General features: G+C 44.8%; 1 protein-coding gene across 3 annotated transcripts in view; it reads right to left on the reverse strand.

The window, feature by feature from the left end:
* ZFP64 (ZFP64 zinc finger protein) overlaps window positions 1-19,450 on the reverse strand; it is an 89,030-nt gene extending 69,580 nt beyond the window's left edge. For 2 of the 3 annotated variants that reach the window (XM_064276226.1, XM_064276224.1), the window contains exons 1-2: window positions 19,270-19,450; window positions 14,843-15,082 (exon numbers count right to left, since the gene is read on the reverse strand). In XM_064276226.1, coding sequence (XP_064132296.1) covers window positions 14,843-15,082; window positions 19,270-19,315 — 286 coding nt within the window. In that variant the 5' untranslated portion in view covers window positions 19,316-19,450. The remainder of the gene's footprint in view (window positions 1-14,842; window positions 15,083-19,269) is intronic. The other variant, XM_064276225.1, reaches the window with a different exon arrangement.
* Window positions 19,451-19,778: the final 328 nt, after the last annotated feature.

The following is a 19,778-nucleotide window of genomic DNA, read 5'->3' on the forward strand; positions in this document are numbered from 1 at the left end:
TCATTTTTTTGCAGATGGATATCCAGTTATGCCAGCACCATTTGTTAAAAAGACTGTCTTTTCCCCAATTAACTGACACCGGGCCTTTGTCAAATATCAGTTGCTCATATGTGGCTGGATTTATATCTGAGTTCTCAATTCTGTTCCATTGGTCTATGTGTCTGTTGTACCAGTACCAGGCTGTTTTGACTACTGTGGCTGTATAATATGTTCTAAAATCAGGTAGAGTGAGGCCTCCACTTTCTTCTTCTTTTTCAGTAATGCTTTACTTCTCCGGGGCTTCTTTCCCTTCCATATGAAGTAGGTGATTTGTTTCTCCATCACATTAAAAAAGGTAGTTAGAATTTGGATCGGAAGTGCATTGTATATATAGATGGCTTTTGGTAGAATAGACATTTTTATAATGTTAAGTCTTCCTATCCATGAGCAACGTATGTTTTTCCACTTATGTAGGTCCCTTTTAGTTTCTTGCAGTAGTACCTTGTAGTTTTCTTTGTATAGGTCTTTTACATCTTTGGTAAGATTTATTCCTAAGTATTTTATCTTCTTGGGGGCTACTGTAAATGGTATTGATTTGGTGATTTCCCCTTCAATGTTCTTTTTGTTGGTGTAGACGAATCCAACTGATTTTTGTATGTTTATCTTGTAACCTGAAACTCTGCTGAACTCTTCTATTAGTTTCAGTAGTTTTCTTGAGGATTCCTTAGGGTTTTCTGTGTATAAGATCATGTCATCTGCAAATAGAGATAATTTTACTTCTTCTTTGCCAATCCAGATGCCCTTTATTTCTTTGTCTAGCCTTATTGCTCTGGCTAGGACTTTCAGCACAATGTTGAATAAGAGTGGTGATAAAGGGCATCCTTGTTTGGTTCCCGTTCTCAAGGGAAATGCTTTCAGGCTCTCTCCATTTAGGATGATGTTGGCTGTGGGCTTTGTATAAAAAAAAAATTGTATAGATGCCCTTTATTACGTTGAGGAATTTTTCTTCAATTCCTATTTTGCTGAGAGTTTTTTATCATGAATGGGTGTTGGACTTTGCCAAATGCCTTTTCTGCATCAATTGATAAGACCATGTGGTTTTTGTCTTTTGTTTTATTTATATGGTGGATTACATTAATTGTTTTTCTAATATTGAACTAACTTGCATACCTGGTATAAATCCCACTTGGTCATGGTGGATTATTTTTTTTGATATGTTATTGAATTCTACTGGCTAGAATTTTGTTGAGGAATTTTTGCATCTATGTTGTTTTTTATGTTCATGAGGGATATAGGCCTGTAATTTTCTTTTTTTGTGGTGTCTTTACCTGGTTTTGGTATCAGGGATATGCTGGCTTCATAGAATGAGTTAGGTAGTATTCCATCCTTTTCTATGCTTTGAAATACCTTTAGCAGTAGTGGTGTTAACTCTTCTCTGAAAGCTTGGTAGGACTCTGCAGTGAAGCCGTCCCATAATAACAATTTCGAGAGCCACTGTTACATTCCATTTCCCAAACTTCAGTCCCAAATGTACCACCTTCAACATTTTTGCCATTTTGCTCACTGAATACATTTACAGGTAGTCCCTGACTTACAATGGGGTTCCTTTGTAATGATTCAGTTTTAAGCCAATTCTGATGTAAGTTGAACACCTCTTTTTTTTTTGTTTGTTTTCATTACTATTGCCTTTTATTGTCAGTATCTTTATAAAACCCATCTTTATTTGTCTTTCAGGGTTGGAAACATTATATGTAAACTACAGATACATTTTAATACATATACATACATAAAAAATACATAAATCATAAAAATGTACTCCAACAATTAAGGCGAGCTAGACGAAGTTGGCGTTTTGTCAGTTGCTGTAGTAACTCCAACTGTGGAAGGTTCTGGGTGATCTGGATTACACCTGGGAATGCCGATGGCATTTCTAGTCAGAAAATTAGTCACAGTTGTCTATATGGTCCCTTCCTTTTTTTCTTCGTATATTTCACAGTAACTTCCCACTGCTTTCCAAATCTGCATACTGACTTTAGCAAAGCAATCAGTGTTTGGGTCCATGTTTTTAAGCAATGGAAGAGTAAACCATAAAACTGAGTATCTACGAGTGACCATCTGAGAGTAACACCAGCCACTTATGCTCTGCAACGTTGTGTATGTAGTATTTATCACTAATGATAAGACGTACCAGGAAAACGAAAAAAAAAGGATGGTTTTAAGTGCGGTTTGTGGTAACTTGAACATGTCATAAATTAGGAACTCCTTGTATGTCAACCAACGAAGGCCTAACATCACTACCTATTTTGGCTTTGGCGGAACTAATTATCCACGCCACAGGTGTGAGGTGCTAATTACATTCTGCTGTACACATTAAAACAAATACCATATTTCTTCGGATCTAAGATGTTACAGGTTGTAAGATACACCATTATTTTATGGGCCATTAATAAAAATAACAAACACATCCAAACTCATTGCTGTTCAGTCGATTTTGATTCACAGCAACGTTACAGGACAGAGTAGAACTGCCCATTGGGATTCCAAGGCTACATATCTTTACAGGAGCAAACTGTTACATCTTACTCCTGTGGAGCGGCTGGTAGATTCAAACTGCCTACTTTTCATTAGCAGCCGAGCACTTTAACCACTGCGCTACCAGGGCTCCTAGTAATAAAAAATATGCGGCTTATTAAATACATCACGACATAATGATTTCATATTTTTAGAAATTTCATTTTATATTGATTGGCTGAGCTCCTTTAGACATCTTTGGACATTTGATATAAAACTCAGGCTCCTGGTCTCCATCTCTAAAGGAACTTTGGCAATGACAGGATAATCCTCATGCATCTCAAAGGACACCTGGATGTGTCGGCACTTGGTATTTGAGTGAGCTCTGGCGGTGCAGTGGTTAAGTGCTTGGCTGCTAACCGAACGGTCGGCAATTTGCCCCTGCCAGCTGCTCCATGGGAGGAAGATGTGGCCGTCTGCTTCCATAAAGGTCACAGCCTTGCAAAACCCTATAGGGCAGTTCCATTCTGTTTTACAGGCTTGTTATGAGTCAGAATCGACTTGATGGCAATGGGTTTGGTTTTGGTTTTTGGTGGTATTTGAGGAAATGTATGGTTGCAATGTTCTCAGTTGGGATGTGTCACAGGAAGTAAAATGGCTTTTGTTTAAAGTCAGCAGACAGCTTCTGACAAACTGTCTTAAGGCCAGGTCTCTGTGGCATGAATCGACCACACCTGCCTCTTGTTGAAATGTTTTCATCTACTCTCTGGGATATGGCTACTGCTCTTTCTTTTATGGGTGTGGCTTGGTTCTCAAAGAGTAGTTTCTTACCAGGAGCAACGGCATCACTTGGGAACTTGCTAAAAAGGCAAATTCTTGGGCTCCATCCCAGACCTCCTATGATGGTGAATGTTATGTGTCAACTCGGCTAGGCTATGATTCTCAGCGGTTTGGCAGACACTACTATCACCTCCCATTCTGTGATCTGATGTGAGCAGCCAATCATTTGAAAAGGGAGTTTCCTAGGGGGCGTGGCCTGCATTCATGATATAAATGGATCCTCTGGCAAAGCCCACTCTCTTTTGGTTCCTGCAATCTTCTCAGCATCTGACCCTGGTTCCTAGGACATGCGCCAGCAGAGGGCTCCAGCCTGTCGCCGGACCTGCAGATTTTGGATTTGCCAACCCCTGCAACCATGTGAACCAGCGAAGGTCATCAGCCTGTCATCTGACTCACTGATTTGGGACTTGCCAGTCCCCACAATTGCATGAGACATTTCCGTGAAATCAAATCTCTATATCTATTTAACATCTCACTGGTTTTGTTCCTTTAGAGAACCCAGACTATGACACCCACTGAATCAGCAACTCTGGCACTGGGGCCCAGTAATCTGTGGCCCAAAAAGCTTCCAAGTGATCCTGATGCACATGCAAGTTGGAGAACCACTGGCACAGACAATCCTTATCCAAGCATCTCAGCACCAGAACTTAACCCAGCTTTGCCTAACTGAGGGAATCTGCCCTTCTTGGGGAAACCCTGCTGGCATAGTGGTTAAGTGCTACAGCTGCTAACCAAAAGGTCTGCAATTCGAATCCACCAGGCGCTCCTTCAAACTCTACTGGACAGTTCTACTCTGTCCTACAGGGTTGCTATGAGTCGCAATCGACTCAAAGGCAATGGGTTTGGTTTTTTTGAATGGCCCTTCTTGGTTGGTAACTTTGTAAGAACAGACCTGCAGGTGTTCCTCTAACAACAAACATTTGCTTCATTAATATCCAATTGACCTCCGCTACTGTTTCCAGGCATTTCTGGGTATAGAGAGTCGTTACTTTTTGTCTTAAAGCTGAATCTTCATGTCATATCTTAGAAGACTTTTTGTTTTTTTAATATTAAAAAAAATTTTTTTGTGTGAAAATATACACAACAAAACATACACCCATTCAACAATTTTTACATGTATAATTCACTGACAGTCGTTGCCAGGACATACTTCACATTGCATCACCATTCTCCCCATCTCTGCTCATACTGCTTTACCACCCTTGGCTTAGACTCTCTGCCCCTTAAAGTTCTCTGTGTTTTAGAGTCACTGTTGCCCACTTAATCCCATATAGGTAATTCTTTAAAAGAGCCCAATGCTCAAGGCGAATGTGCTTTATTAAATGAGCTATATTGTTGTTTGGTTCAACAATGTCTTCACGGGATAGTTTCTCAGAAGACACTTTAAACAGCAAATGAACTCAACACATTGTGTAGTTCCAAAAACGCACACAACTCTGAAGTGACAAAAATGTGATCAATTATGACCAAGTTTGTTCACATGCACAACTTTCTTACAACTGCCTCTGGACGGACAGCAGTTTCGTCCGTTCTAAGACACCTCTCCATTTCAGATATGTTACAACATGCCCTTGAATTGATGAGTCCAGGTTTAGCCACTTACCTCTTCGAACCTCAGTTTCCTCACCTGTAAAAGGGATAATCACCGTGCCCACTTCATAAAATTGTGAAATTTAATGAGGCAGTGTACAGTAGGGTACGGTCATGGTCAAGTCCTGATGAACGTCAGCTACTACCTTTGACTCAGGCACCGCTTCCCAAACTCAACTGGACTGAGTACGAGCTGGGGTGACCAACCATCCCTGTTTGTCCAGGACTGAGGGGTTTCCCAGGACATGAGACTTTTAGTGCTAAAACCAGGATAGTTGGTCATGCTATCACGACCTGCCAACTTTCTGAACAAGTGGCTCCTGCGGCTGGAAGGTGCTCAGAGTGGGGTGTGGGTGGGAACAGCAAGGCGGAAGCACTACCAATGGCCAGGTCCTTGTCGTCCTCAGAACCCTTTTGAAAGGTCAGTGCCCCCTTGAGCCTATGACTTCCTTTCGTCCCAGGACCTTGGTGGGGCTTTATCTCCTAATTGCCCACCTGGCCCTCCACCACGAGCCTCAGCTTCCCTTTACTGGCAAGTCCCAGCAGAGGGAAACAGGAGTATCCCGGTCCTGACAGGGAGTCTCAGGGAGGCAGCAGGAAGCATCCTGCGTGGGCAGGTTAAACACAGCAAAGGGGATCAGACATCCAACTGCTGGTCTAACTTTAGGGATGGAGCTAACTACCTGCAACATGTGAGCTACCCCAAATTTGGATGGCTACAAGAACAGCTTGGGTTCTGAAGTCTTTCCTCCATAAGCCTCAGTTTTCTCACCTGGAAAGTGGGGGAAATTTCCATTCCTATCCCCTAGGGCTGTTGAGAGGATCCGAGATCAGGCATGTAAAACTGCTATCACTGTTGTCATCACTCATTAATTTATTCAGCAAATACTTACAGAGTACCTGCTGTGCACCAGGCCCTATTCCAAGCACCTGAAACAAGCAACGAGCCAAAAGGATAGAAATCCCTGCCGTCATGGAGCTGACTTCTAGTAGGAGGTGAAGGATGGGTGTAGACAGTAAATAATTTACTATATAGTATGTCCGGGGGCACTGACTGCTATGGAGAAAAATAAAGCAGAGAAGGGTGCAAGGAGCACTGAGGGGTGTGTGTGTGTGTGTGTGTGTGTGTGTGCAATTTTAAGTACAGGAAAGTCTCAGTGAGAAGCTGACATTTGAATATAAAACATGGAAGCACATAATTAAAGCTTTAATAATAGTCTGTTGCATGTGTCTGGAACTGAGCAGCAACAAAGGGCCACTGGGTGACAGGGAATCTCACCCAGCTACCCAGTCTTGCTAGCTTAATCACCCCAGGGTCCCCTGGATCTGGGGTGACCCCAGGACCCCCTGCGACCAGAAGACCTGCAGGAAAGCCTTCAGGTGGACTTGATCACTGTGGGGCAGCTGGTGACCAGCAGTCTCCCTCACCTCCTCTGGCTATTTGTGTGCTGTTTCACACTGGAGTAACCCCTCATTCACAGGTTGAGTGTGAGTATGTGGGTGTGTGTGAGGGTATCTGTTAGAGTGAGAATATATGTGTATGAGTGTGTGTGTGACAGTATGTATGTGTATGTATGTGAAAGAATATGTGTATGGGTGTGTGAGAAAATATGTGTGTGTGAGAGTGTGTGTAAGTGTAGTCAGATTGATCTGAGACCAACTTCTGTCTCCACCACTCACCAGCTGAGGGACTCTGACTTAGTCACTCACATCTCTGCTCTTCAGTTCCATTGTGGGCAAAATGGGGATGTTCAGGGCGTTAGCGTTGCTCTAGTAAAACTCAAATACACATACAAACGGCACTGTGAGCTGGATGCCATTATTATTCAATGGTCTATACTTGGATTTGGCATGAAGAGTGGCATTGGCCATGGGAGGCCTCAGAGTGTCCAGCAGAAGTGAAGGCAGCAGGGACAAACCCCCAGCACCCCGCATCTGCTGAGATTGATGCTTCAGAGCCTTGGGTGGGAAGTGCTTCTAGCAGAGGTGTGACTTGCCCCCAGTAAAAATGTTCTCTAGGCCCTCCTTTCACTGAGAGGGTAGCAAGGGCCACCACTTTCTGTGGGAGTTTCATTTCCAACTTCTTGCCAGAGCACGTGGGCCTCATCCCCTACCCTGGTGTGACTGTTAAAACCAAGTCCCGTTTAGAGTCATTATGACGCCCCACCCCCAGCAGCACACCACTTCACACACTTGCTGCTGGCTTTCAGTTTGGTTTTCTGGCCCCTTGGTATTTCCCCTGCTTTCCAGCATGTTCAGGTACATCTAAGAGGCTGTCCGCTTTATTAAATCCTGCTTTGCAGCAGGAGGGTCTTGGGTCTTCATGTTATTCATTTATGATATTGCTTAAAAGGTGAGACTGCTACATGAATTTCACCGAGCACCAAAATCTTTTTCTCTGAAGCTTCTGCTCATTGATCTCTGAGACCCACCGAGCTCAAATGGACTACAGGCGGTCCCCGGATTATGAATGAGTTCTGTTCCTAAATCTGTCTTTAAGTTGAATTTGTATGCAAATTGGCAACAGTTAGGTACAGTTCATATCCAACATCAGTCAGTCAAATCTTTGTCTTAGTATGTAATGTAACTTCTAGGCATAAAAAACATTAAAGAAATACTTCCAGACAAACTAAAATATCTTTAACATAATAACACAATTATAATAATGTTTCAATGCATGTTGTAAAGTAGGGCCCGTTTGTTATTATGAACCATTGTATGTACCTCAAATTTTTAACAGGCTTTGTGGGCTTGGCTACAACCATGGGCTGTATCTAAGTCCAATGTTAGTAATCCTGGGACTGCCTGTAATTGTAGCTCCTTTTCTACACAGCTTTTACATCTCTCCAAGCCTCGTGGCTTCCTCAGTCTTCTCTCAATTTTAAATGCTCCCCATGCCTGGGACTGTGGGGAGCGGGACTTGGGGTGGGGGGGAGGTAGAGCTGTGGGGGCGGGGTTGCTGCTTCTATCATTCTCATGGAGCTGGCACAGGTCCATGTAGGGTATCTGCTGCCTTAACCCTGACCCTGTCTGAATTTGCTTCTCTGGCCAATTAAAGGCCCAGGTGGGGAAATACAGACACCAAGACTGGAAGTTAGCTGCCCAAGGTCACATAGTGAGTGGTATGGTCAGGATACAAACCCAGGCAGTCTGGCTCAGGACCCCAGACTCTTAACTACCAAATCCAATTGCCCCTCTATTTATTCTTGTCTCCACTTTAAAATGAGACACCAAGGGCTCATGTAATTTGCCCATGGTCACCCAGCTCCTAAGTCCCTACGCAGCTAAGTTTTAAACTCAGGAGCCTGACTCCAAATTCCGTAACTTTAAGCCATGAGCTTAGAAGATGCATGTGGGGTGCTTACTTTTTTCCCCAGTATCAACATCTAGGAGTCCTGGTGGTGCATCGGTTACACGGTCGGCTGCTAACCAAAAAGTCTGTAGCTCAAGCCCACCAGCCACTCCATGGGAGAAAGATGTGGCAGCCTGCTTCTGTAAAAGAGTTACAGCCTTGGAAGCCCTATGGGGCAGTTCTACTCTGTCATATAGGGTCGCTATGAGTTGGAATCGACGGCAATGGGTTTGGTGTTTTTTTTTTAATCAATACCCAACATTACTGCTCCCATATGAATGTGGAGCCCTGGTGGCTCTGGTTGGCAGTTTAAATCCACCAGCCACTCCCTGGAAACCCTATGCATCAGTTCTACTATGTCTTATAGGGTTGCTATGAGTGGGAACCGACTTGACAGCAACCCATTTGGTTTTTTGGGTTTTAAATTTAAGTACTTAAATCAGCTGCAACAAAAGGCAGCTTTCAAAGCCAACGGGCAGAAAGTTTGTTTTATTTTACACTCAAGTATTACTAGACAGGGAGGGGGACACCAGGGGCTGTGTGACAGAAAAGGGTTTGGCTTAATGAAGAGCTGAAGAAAGGAGGAACAAGTTCTGGAAACTGTCCAGGTGAGGGGTCTCTGGAGAAAGCTGCTGGTTTGGGGAGGCGGGGGGTCAGACTGTACCCTCGGGTGGTGAGTAACTTCAAGCCGGCTGAGATCTGGAATCACCAGGAGCTTGTTAAAAATATAGATGCCTGAGCCTCAGGCCCAGAGACTGGGGTGCAGGCGGTGCGGCCTGGGCACCCGTATCTTTAACAAGCTCCCTGGGGATTCTGATCCACCTGCAGATTTGGGAATTACTGGCTAGCAGAACCTTGAAGCTCAAACTTGGGAGAACGTGGATCCAGAACACCAAACTACGTAACTTAAAAAAATTAAAAAAAAAAAAAAAACAACCAAAGACCAACATACGAAAATGAGATTCTAGTTTATATTAATGGGGGAGGAACACTCAGAAAAGGAGGGTAAGGATGGTTGCACAACATGAAGATTGTAATCAACGTCACACGTAGAGACTATCGCTTTGGTCTATGTTCTGCTGTGTATATTCTCAACAACAATTAAAAATAAAATAAAATAAAAAAAACGAAAAAAACCAGGGTTCTGCTTGCTTTGCTGGCACAGAAGCTGGACCGATTAGGAGGAGAAGCTGAATCGGCCAGAGAGGAAAGAAAATATGGACGTTTGGTTCGCTCGCCATCCATCCACACATGTCCATGAGTCTCTAAGTTAATAAAATCTCTAAGTTAATAAAAGCAATCACTTATTGAATCCAAGTTCTCTGTCCCAGGCCCTTTAGATGGAGTACAGCAGAATCCTTGAAATAACCCAGTCATGTAGCTACTATTATTGCCCTTGTTTGTTGTTGTTAGCTGCTGCTAAGTAGGTCCCAAATCATGGTGACCTCGTGCCAAGGGAAAGAATCTCTGCCCAGTCCTGCACTATCCCATGATTGCAAATTAGACCATTGTGATCCATAAGGTTTTCACTGGCTGATTTTTATAAGTGGATTGCCAGGCCTTTCTTCCTAGTCTTAGTCTAGAAGCCCCACTGAAACCTGTTCTGCATCATAGCAACCCACAAGCCTCCACTGACAGATGAGTGGGGTGGCAGCTGCACATGAGGTTCACTGGCCAGTAGTTGAACCTAGGTCTCCTGTGTGGAAGGCAAGAGTTCTTGTACTGAACCAGCATTGCCTTGCCTTAGCCCTGTTTGTAGATGAGGCAAATCAAGCTAGAGAGATTCAGTGAGTGGCCCCAGGCCAGGGCAGGCTGGGATGTAAACCCAGAGTCTGTCTTCAGAGCTTCTAGCTCCTTCAGCGCTGTGCAGTGTGTGCCACCATGAGTTCAGGGCAGAACATGGCAACACAGAATGCTTGCAGGGCAGAGGACACGGTAAGAGGCAGGGCACATCTTTGAATTAAGAACTTGGAGCAGCTCTCTGGGTGTGCAGCCAGCTTCACCAATGGATGTGAAATGTGAGCAGTTGTTATTTACTCAGCAACATAAAGTGTCTTTGCACAAGCACCGTTCTAGGCACTGAGAATCCAGTGGTGAACCCGAGGGGGACAGGTCCTGACTTCATGCATACAATTTAGTAATGGGGACAGACCTTAAGTCTATCTTAGGATTTTTTTTTTTTTTTTAAAAACACACAGCAGAAACGTTATTTTGGATGGATTAAGAAAAATGACTGCAAAACTTTGTTTATTGCCAAAAAATTCAAAGATCACACCAAAATGAAATTCAGAAGGTAAAATTCTGCTCTCCTGCTCATACGCCCACCACTCATCTGTCAGTTTGTTGTCCTGTAATGGCTTGTGAGTTGCCATGATGCCGGAAGCTGTGCCACCGGGTCACCCATGGTGGATAGGTTTCAGTGGAGCTTCCAGACTACGACAAACTAGGAAGAAGGACCTGGCAGTCTACTTTCGAAAAAACTGGCCAGTGAAAACCTAACGAATAGCAGCAGAACACTGTCTGATACAGTGCTGAAAGATGAGCCCCCCACGTTGGAAGGCACTCAAAATACGACTGGGGAAGAGGTGCCTCCTCAAAGCAGAGTTGACCTTAATGATGTAGATGCAGTAAAGCTTTAAAGACCTTCATTTGCTGATGTGGTATGACTCAAAATGAGAAGAAACAGCTGCAAACATCCATAAGTAATTGGAATGTGGACTGTACAAAGCATGAATAAAGGAAAATTCGAAGTTGTGAAAAATGAAATGGAACACTTGAAGGTATATATCCTAGGCATTAGGGAGCCGAAATGAACTGGTATTGGCCGCTTTGAATTGGACAATCATATAGTCTACTATGCCAGGAATGACAAATTGAAGAGGAATGGCATCGAATTCATTGTCAAAAAGAACATATTATGATCTATCCTGAAGTACAACGCTGTCAGTGATAGGATAATATTCATATTCCTATAAGGAAGACCAGTTAATAAAAGGATTATTCCAATTTATGCACCAACCACTAAAGCCAAAAATGAAGAAATTTTTATCAACTTCCGCAGCCTGAAATAGATCAAACCTGCAATCAAGATGCATTGATAATTACTGGTGATCGGAATGCAAAAGTTAAAAACAAAGAAGGATCAGTAGTTGGAAAACACGGCCATGGTGATAAGAAAAAAAAAAAATCAAAAAACCTGCCAGAGATCACATGATAGAATTTCACAACAACGATGACCTATTCATTAAAAATAACTTTTTTTCCAACAACATAAATGGCAACTCTACTCATGGATGTCACCAGGTGGAATGCACAGGAATCAAATCAACTATACCTGTGGAAAAAGACAATGGAAAATCTTAATATCATCAGTCAGAACAAGGCCAGGGGCCGACTGCAGAACAGACCATTGACTGCCTTTATGCAAGTTCAAGTTGAAGCTGAAGAAAATTAAAATGAGACCATGAGAGCCAAAGTATGACCTTCAGTATATCCCCCCTGAATTTAGAGACCACCTCAAGAATAGATTTGACACACTGAACACGAATGACCAAAGACCAGACGAGTTGTGGGATGACATCAAGGGCATCATACATGAAGAAAGCGAAAGGTCATTAAAAAGACAGCAAAGAAAGAAAAGACCAAAAGGAATGTCAGAAGACACTCTAAAACTTGCTCTTGAATGCAGAGTAGCTAAAGCTAATGGAAGTAATCATGAAGTAAAAGAGCTGAACAGATTTCAAAGGGCATCTTGAGAAGACAAGGTAGAGTATTAAAATGAAATGTAGCAAAGACTTGGAGGTAGAAAACCAAAAGGGAAGAACGAGCTAAACATTTCTCAAGCTGAAAGAAATGAAGAAAAAATTCAAGCCTTGAGTTGCAATTTTGAAGCTTGGGTTTTGGACAAAATATTGAACAACGTGGGAAGCACCAAAAGATGATGGAAGGAATACACAGAGTCAGTGTACCAAAAAGAAATGGTCGGTCTTCAACCATTTCAGGAGGCAGCATATGATTAAGAACCGATGGTACTGAAGGAAGAAGTCCAAGCTGCACTGAAGGCACTGGCGAAAAACAAGGCTCCAGGAATTGACAGAATACCAGTTGAGATGTTTCAACAAACGGATGCAGGCCTGGAAGCACACACTTGTCTATGCCAAGAAATCTGGATGATGGCTACCTGGAGTGACAGAGATCTGTATTTGTGATCATTCCAAAAAAAGGTGAAATTATCAAACAATATCAGTAATATCAGGTGCAAGTAAAATTTTGAAGATAATTCAAAACTAGTTGCAGCAGTACATTGACAGGGTACTGCCAGGAATTCAAGTGAGATTCAGAAGAGGACATGGAATGAGGGATATCACTGCTGATGCCAGATGGATCTTGGCTGAAAGCAGAGAATACCAGAAAGATGTTTATGTGTGTTTTGTTAACTATGCAAAGGAATTCAACTGTGTGGATCATAACAAATTATGGATAAACACTGAGAAAAATAGTAATTCCAGACAATTGTGCTCATGTGGAACCTGTGCATAGAGCAAGAGGCAATCATTCAAAAAGAACAAGGGGATACTGCGTGGTTTAAAGTCAGGAAAGGTGTGTGTCAGGGTTGTATCCTTTCACCTTATGTATTCAATCTGGACGCTGTATGCAGAACAGGGTATCAGGATTGGAGGAAGACTCATTAACAACCTGTGATATGGAGATGACACAAACTTGCCTCCTGACAGTGAAGATAACTTTGAAGCACTTATTGATGAAGATCAAAGACTATAGCCTTCAGTATGGATTATACCTCAACATAAAGAAAACAAAAATCTTCACAACTGGACAAGTAAGCAACATCACAATAAACTGAGAAAAGACTGAAGTTGTCAAGGGTTTCATTTTATTTGGATCCACAATCAACGCCCATGGAAGCAGCAGTCGAGAAATCAAACGGTGTACTGCATTAAGCAAATCTGCTGCAAGAGACCTCTTTGAAGTGTTAGAAAGCAAAGATGTCACTTTGAAGACTAAGGCGCACCTGACTCAAGCCATGGATTTTCAATTGCCTTAAATGCACATGACAGCTGGACAATGAATAAGGAAGATCGAAAAAGAATTGACACCTTTGAATTATGGTGTTGGTGAAGAATATTAAATATACTGTGGACTGACTAAAGAACAAACAAATCTGTCTTGGATGAAGCACTACCGACCTTTTGGTGAGCAGCGGAGCGCTTAACCACTACTCCATCATGGTGCCCTCCTATAGATAGATAGACAGACAGATAGGAACCCTGGTGCTGCAGTGGTTAAGCGCTCATCTGCTAACCAGAAGGTTGGCAGTTCGAATCCACCAGCTGCTCCTTGGAAACCTTATGTGGCAGGTCTACTCTGTCCTGGAGGGTTGCTATGAGTAGCAATCGATTCCATGGCAATGGGTTTGGTTTTTTTGTTTTTATATACATACATATATATAGGAAATCCTGGTAGCATAGTATTTAAGAAATATGGCTGCTAACCAAAACGTCAGCGGTTTGAATCCACCAGGCACTCCTTGGAAACCATATGGGGCAGTTCTACTCTGCCCTATAGGGTCCCTATGAGTCGGAATCGACTCGACGGCAATGGGTTATATATATATATATTCTTTTTTTTTTCTAAGGAGACTTGGTGGCGCCATGGTCAAGCACTTGGCTGCTAAGTGAAAGGCTGGCAGTTTGAACCCACTAGCCACTCTGTGGGAGAAAAGACCCAGTGATCTGCTCCTATAAAGATTACACCCTAGGAAACCCCATGGGGCAGTTTACACTGTCTCACGGCATTACTATGAATCAGAATCAGCACACAACAATCATATATACTTTTAAATTTAAAATTTGAATGCCTTTAGCTAAGCAAGGCTAAGTACTAACTATCTCATAAATGGGTTACTTTAAACTTTTAAAGTTATCTGCTTGGCCGCTTAAGACAAATTATATACGTTTACCAAGAAAGTGTATGTTTGGGTATGTGTGAAATACTAACTCTAGGACTTTTCCGGTTTCATTTTGCCCATTTAAGTTTTGGATCCATTTGTAATTTGCTTTGGTGGAACCAGCCAGCACGACCAAGAGTAGGGACAGGTCTGTTTTCCTGGTCGGCAGCACTGGGGAGGGAAGGCATCAATACCAGTTTGTATGTTTTTTTAAAAAACACTTTTTTGTTCCTTTACACAAGTAATGCAGACCCAGGGGTCACCTACATACTCCTACCACCCAAAACAACCACTCTTAATTGTGATATATTTCCTGAAAGAATTTTTTTCCTTAATATATAGGTTTTTGTTTTAGAAGCCTGCTTTTTGTCTATTTGATGTCTTTAACATGTGACAATACTTTATAACAGCTAACACTTAATGTTTTAACCCAGCAGTTCCTAAACCTGGCTAGGCAGCTGGCTTCCCAGTGGAGCTTGTTAAAAATAATGAACCAGCAACTCTAGGGGGAAGGATCTGGGAACCTATATTTTTAACAGGCTTCACAGAAGCGCTTGGTGCAAAACGAGGCCAACTCTAAGCGACCCTTCAGCCCCCAGCGGTACCTGTGATTGTCTGCGTTTCCGAGGTGATGGTTCTGGTGGTGGTCTGAGTCTGGGCGGCAGGCACTGTTTCCTCCGATACAAACTGGACTGTGCTGGGGGCCGCCCCCGGCGTGCCGGTCAGCTGGCAGCCACTTTGCTTGTGAGCTACAAAGGCATCCAGGTTGTTAAATTGCTGCTTGCAGATGCCACAGATGTGGATGTCAGGAGTCAGCTCAACCAGCACCGTTGTGCCACCTGGAACTCCACGGGACAAAAGAAAGTCACAGATCAACTCCAAATGGCTTTACATTACAATGCAAACCAGATTCCACAGGAGGAAAAAGTGGCATACTGGTGGAGGCTCTGGATGGCTCAAACAGTTAAGTGCTTGACTACTAACCAAAAGGCTGGTGGTTCAGGCCTACCCAGAGGTACCTTGGAAGAAAAGCCTGACCATCTGCTTCTGAAAGGTCACAGCTTTGAAAACCCTATGGGACAGAGTTCTACTCTGACACATACGGGGTCTGACACACATGACTTGATGATTGGTTTAGTTTGACAGCAGTCATGGCTGGCCAGCTCCTGGTTCAATGTCCATTCTACTTCAAACCAAAACCAAAATGAAATCAAATCCATTGCCGTTGAGTCGATTCCAATTCACAGTGATGCTATAGGACAGGATAGGACTGCCCCCACAGGGCTTCCAAGGCTGTACATCTTTATGGAAGCAGACCGTCACATCTTTCTCCCGTGCAACCATAGATGGGTTCGAACTGCCGACCTTTCAGCTGGCAGTTGAATGCTTAACCACTGCACCACCAGGCGCCTTTCTTCCTTGCAAACAGAATCTCGATTCTGTCCTAGCAACAATGTACCCAGACCCAAGTGATGGCTCATGATGCACTGTTGGCCATGCGGCCGTTACTGGCATTTTGGGCAGGAAAGTTCTTTGGCGAATGGGGCTGCCTGTACTTTGCAGGACCATCAGCCATCTCCTAACTAAAAGCTAGTTGTACCTTCTAGTTATTATGGAAACCAATCCTTCTACATTTCAAATACCTCTCCACCCCCACCCCCATGAAAAACCACTACTCTAAATAATTTTGATCCTCTAAATACTTGGGAGCCCCTCCAGCATGGTGCTAGAAGAGTTTCTGGGAAAATTTTGGATTTCCAGGAAAAAAATAAAAGGGAGCAGACATGGCTGGTACTGGCTCCTGTTTCCCTCTTCTTTGATCTTGAATACAGATGCGATGTCAGAGGCTTCTGCAGCCATCTTGTAACTATAGGAAAATGCTAAAATCCCATCAGAAATGTGGGCCCTTACTTCACTGACTCCACAAACCAACCCTGGAATCATCCATCTACCTCCAGATTTCTTGTTGGGCCACTACATTTGAGTTTTCTGTTATTTGTAGCCAAAATTGATTCCTACAGACAGGGACATTATTTCATGGTAAGAGTGATACTAAGAGCTAATATTGTCTTAATACTTGCAAAGCACTTAGCAAAGTATCAGGCACCACATTAAACAGTGCTATAAAAATGTCTGTTAAAAAAATACATACGACTAATTAATAAATCTCTAAGAATCGACTCGGCGGCACTGGGTTGGGTAAATAATACGACTACCTTAATTTTTAGATTTTTTATTCTTTGCCTGATTCTAAGGTAACTCATGTTTATAACCGAAAATTTTGAAGAAAAGAAACAAAGAACCAGGAAGAAAATCATCAGTAACAATCTTCCCACCTGTATCTACCACAAACATTACGAAATACTTCCATGTTCTTTACACTTAAAAAAGTTGCATAAGAGCATAACGTACTGTAAAACTAATCCTTTTTTCACATATCATATAAGCATTGTTTTATATCATTTAGAGCTCTTTATACATATAACTAAGGACCCCAGTAGCACAATGGTTAAGTGCTCGGCTGCTAACCCAAAGGGTGGCAGTTCAAACTCACCAGCTGCTCCATGGGAGAAAAGACCTGGCAATCTGCTCCTGTAAAGATCACAGCCTAGGAAACTCTATGGGGCAGTTCCACTCTGTCATGTAGGGTTGCTAGGAGTGGGGATTGATGGCACACAACAGCAGCATAAAATTACTCAATGGCAACACATTATTCCATGTGTCATAATCTTCTGAACAAGTATGTAGTAGTACTGACGTTATTTCCAATTTTCCCTAAGTCTAAATAAAATGAGAAGCATCTTTATGCATAGATGGTTGTCCAAGCATCATAATTTTCTTAACAATTACAAGATATTTACATTTTCTTCAATTTTCCCCAGGTCAGAGACAAGAAATCTCTGTGCAGAAGTACACTGCTGAGGAAAGCTCCTCAGGGCTGGGGCAGAATGTTCTATAAGCCACCTTACTGAGTGCTATGTGCACTTTGTTGTTGTTGTTAGGTGCTGTTGAATTGGTTCTGATTCACAGCAACCCTGTTGTGTACGACAGAACGAAACACTGCCCTGTCCTGTGCCTCCTCACAGTCGTTGCTATGTTTGCAGTCTTATTTTAAATGCCTTCCAACCTGAGGGGCTCATCTTCCTGCACTATATCAGACAATGTTCCCCTGCTATTCATAAGGTTTTCACTGGTCAATTTTTTAAGAAGTAGATTGCCAGGTCCTTCTTCCTAGTCTGTTTTAGGGCTGAAGCTCTGCTGAAATCTGTCCACCTTGGGTGACCCTGTTGGTATTTGAAGTACTGGTGGCATGGCTTCCAGCCTCACAGCAATACACAAACCACCACAGACTGAATGCCAGACTGACAGACAAGTGGTGGCATGTGCACTCAAGTCCTTTGAAATCAATGCACAGAAGAAACAAAGCCTTTTCTTCTCGTGGGGAGCACCCCCCCCCCCCGTAGCTGCTGAGGTGGCCATGGAACTGAGAGGAAAACAAGGAACCAAGAGATGAGGGGGCTTGCATCATTGACGATTCCTTAATGACAGACAGGACTGATATCCAGGCCCAGTTTCTCACAGGGATCTGAGAGGGTTTTAATAACAAATCATGTCCCCAGTACGGTGGAAAGTGTACAAGTAATGACCTTGACTTGCACTGGAGTCCTGACACTGCAACTTAGTAACAAGGGACTTGGGCTTGAGTTTCCTCATCTTTAAAATGGGGAGAAGTTCCTACTTCACAGGGTTGTTGTGAGGATTAAAGGAAATGGCGCTTAAATGAAATGGCGCTTAGAAGAGGCCAGCTCAGGGGCCCCCACAGGGTTGTTACCTGGCTATGTGGTTATCACTGAAGCATCTTTTTCACTTTGCAAGTAGCCCCACTGAAAATTTGGAATGATAAAATATCCCCTACCTTGTGGCGAGAATTAACTGAGATCAAATTTTAAAAAGGGGCAAAGGACGTGCTCACCACCCCTGCTTCCTTTATCTGTCACAAGGTCCTCCAGCCCTGTTTCAGTCTCAGAATGACCTGAGGGCATAGATGGGGGAAGGGGAGGCGGAGGGGGTGGTTAAACAAGCAGGGATCTGAGCCACATCTGGTAGATACTGAGACTTAATGGGGGTGGGGCGACGAGGCTGGGGCTTGGGAAATCTGTGCTTCTCACAAGTCACACCAAGCAATACTCAGGCAAGTTTGCGTGCTAATGTCTCCACAAGTGTTAACACTAGAAGCTCACAAGCTTAGTGCTTACTACGTACCAAGTGCCTGCAAACCCCTGTGCCAGGGGTTCTCAAAATTTCTGTGCTTCAGAATTGCCCAGGCAGCTGAGGAGGACGGCTGATTCCTGGGCCCCACCCCAGAGAGCTTACGAGTTGGGCGGGGGAAGCTTTTCTTAGTGAGCGCTCGCGCTCTCAGGTGGCTGGTGGGCGCTCTGCCTCTGGACCACACTTTGGGAAACAATGCACCGGGCGAAACCAGGGGCATGATAAGGTTGCTGCCCTCACAGGAAATTAAAAAGGAACCCCAAACTCAAAGAAAGCGGTCCTGTCCCCGTTTCCCATTCAGAGCCCCACGTTTAAGGTGGAAAAGGCTTTGCAACGAGCCAGCCAGCCCTCACGAAATCCCTCCAATCCTAGGCTCCAAGAATTTCGAGCCATCGAGGCAGAAGTTTTCCCATCAGCGTTGCCCCGGTTACCCGAAATTCCCCCCCAAACTCCGCCTGGGGGGCGGGGTATGCCCCGAGGGGTGGCGATCGTCTCAACGGCATTACCCCCACCGCTCCCTTGCTAGGGGTCTTGCCAGGCTGTAGAGCGCCCTCCGGCTGGCGCTGGGTTGTGTGCGCCCACCCCGAACCCCCTCCCGCGCCCCCTGAGCCGCGCGCCCGCCGCGGTCCCCGAGAACCGGCTCGCGGCCGTCACCCCGATTTCGGGGCCCCGGGCCTGCTGCCTGCGGCGCAGACGTGCTTGGGCCCGGGCCCTGGAGCGCGCACTGGGCCCTGGAGCGCGCGCTCGCCGGAGAAGCACTTACTTTGCACGGAGCCCGGGAAGCTCTCGGCCTCGCTGCTGGCGTTCATGGCCGCGGATGGGGAGCCCGGGGCGGCCGGGGCGCCGAGGCGGGGCGCGGAGTTACATGGTGCGGGGACTTTTCCTTTTATTTTTCCACCCCCCCAGCCGGCCTTCTCCCAACTCCGCGAGGCGGGGAGGACGGATGTAAAGCCGGCGCCACTTCCGCTGCCTAGAGGGCGCTGGCCGCGCCGCCAGGCCTACTTGCAGCGGGGCTCCCCGGGGAGCGCGGGGAGCCCCGAGGCCGAGCGCGCGGCCCCGGGGACCTGATACGGAGTACGCGTCCCGGCGGCTCCGGGGACCCCCGGGCGGCGAGGGGCGCACCCGGCCCGCACCCCGCGGGGCCCCCCGGGCTCGCCCTCCCGTGCACCTGCCGCCCTCGGCGTCGGGCGGCCCCCGGGTCGCCTCGCTGGTTTGCAGAGAGACCGCGTCCGGGTGCAGGTGGGGGTGGGGGTGGGGGTGCATGGGCGCGGC

This window comes from Loxodonta africana, chromosome 24, assembly GCF_030014295.1.
Source record: "Loxodonta africana isolate mLoxAfr1 chromosome 24, mLoxAfr1.hap2, whole genome shotgun sequence".
Taxonomy (NCBI): Eukaryota; Metazoa; Chordata; class Mammalia; order Proboscidea; family Elephantidae; genus Loxodonta; species Loxodonta africana.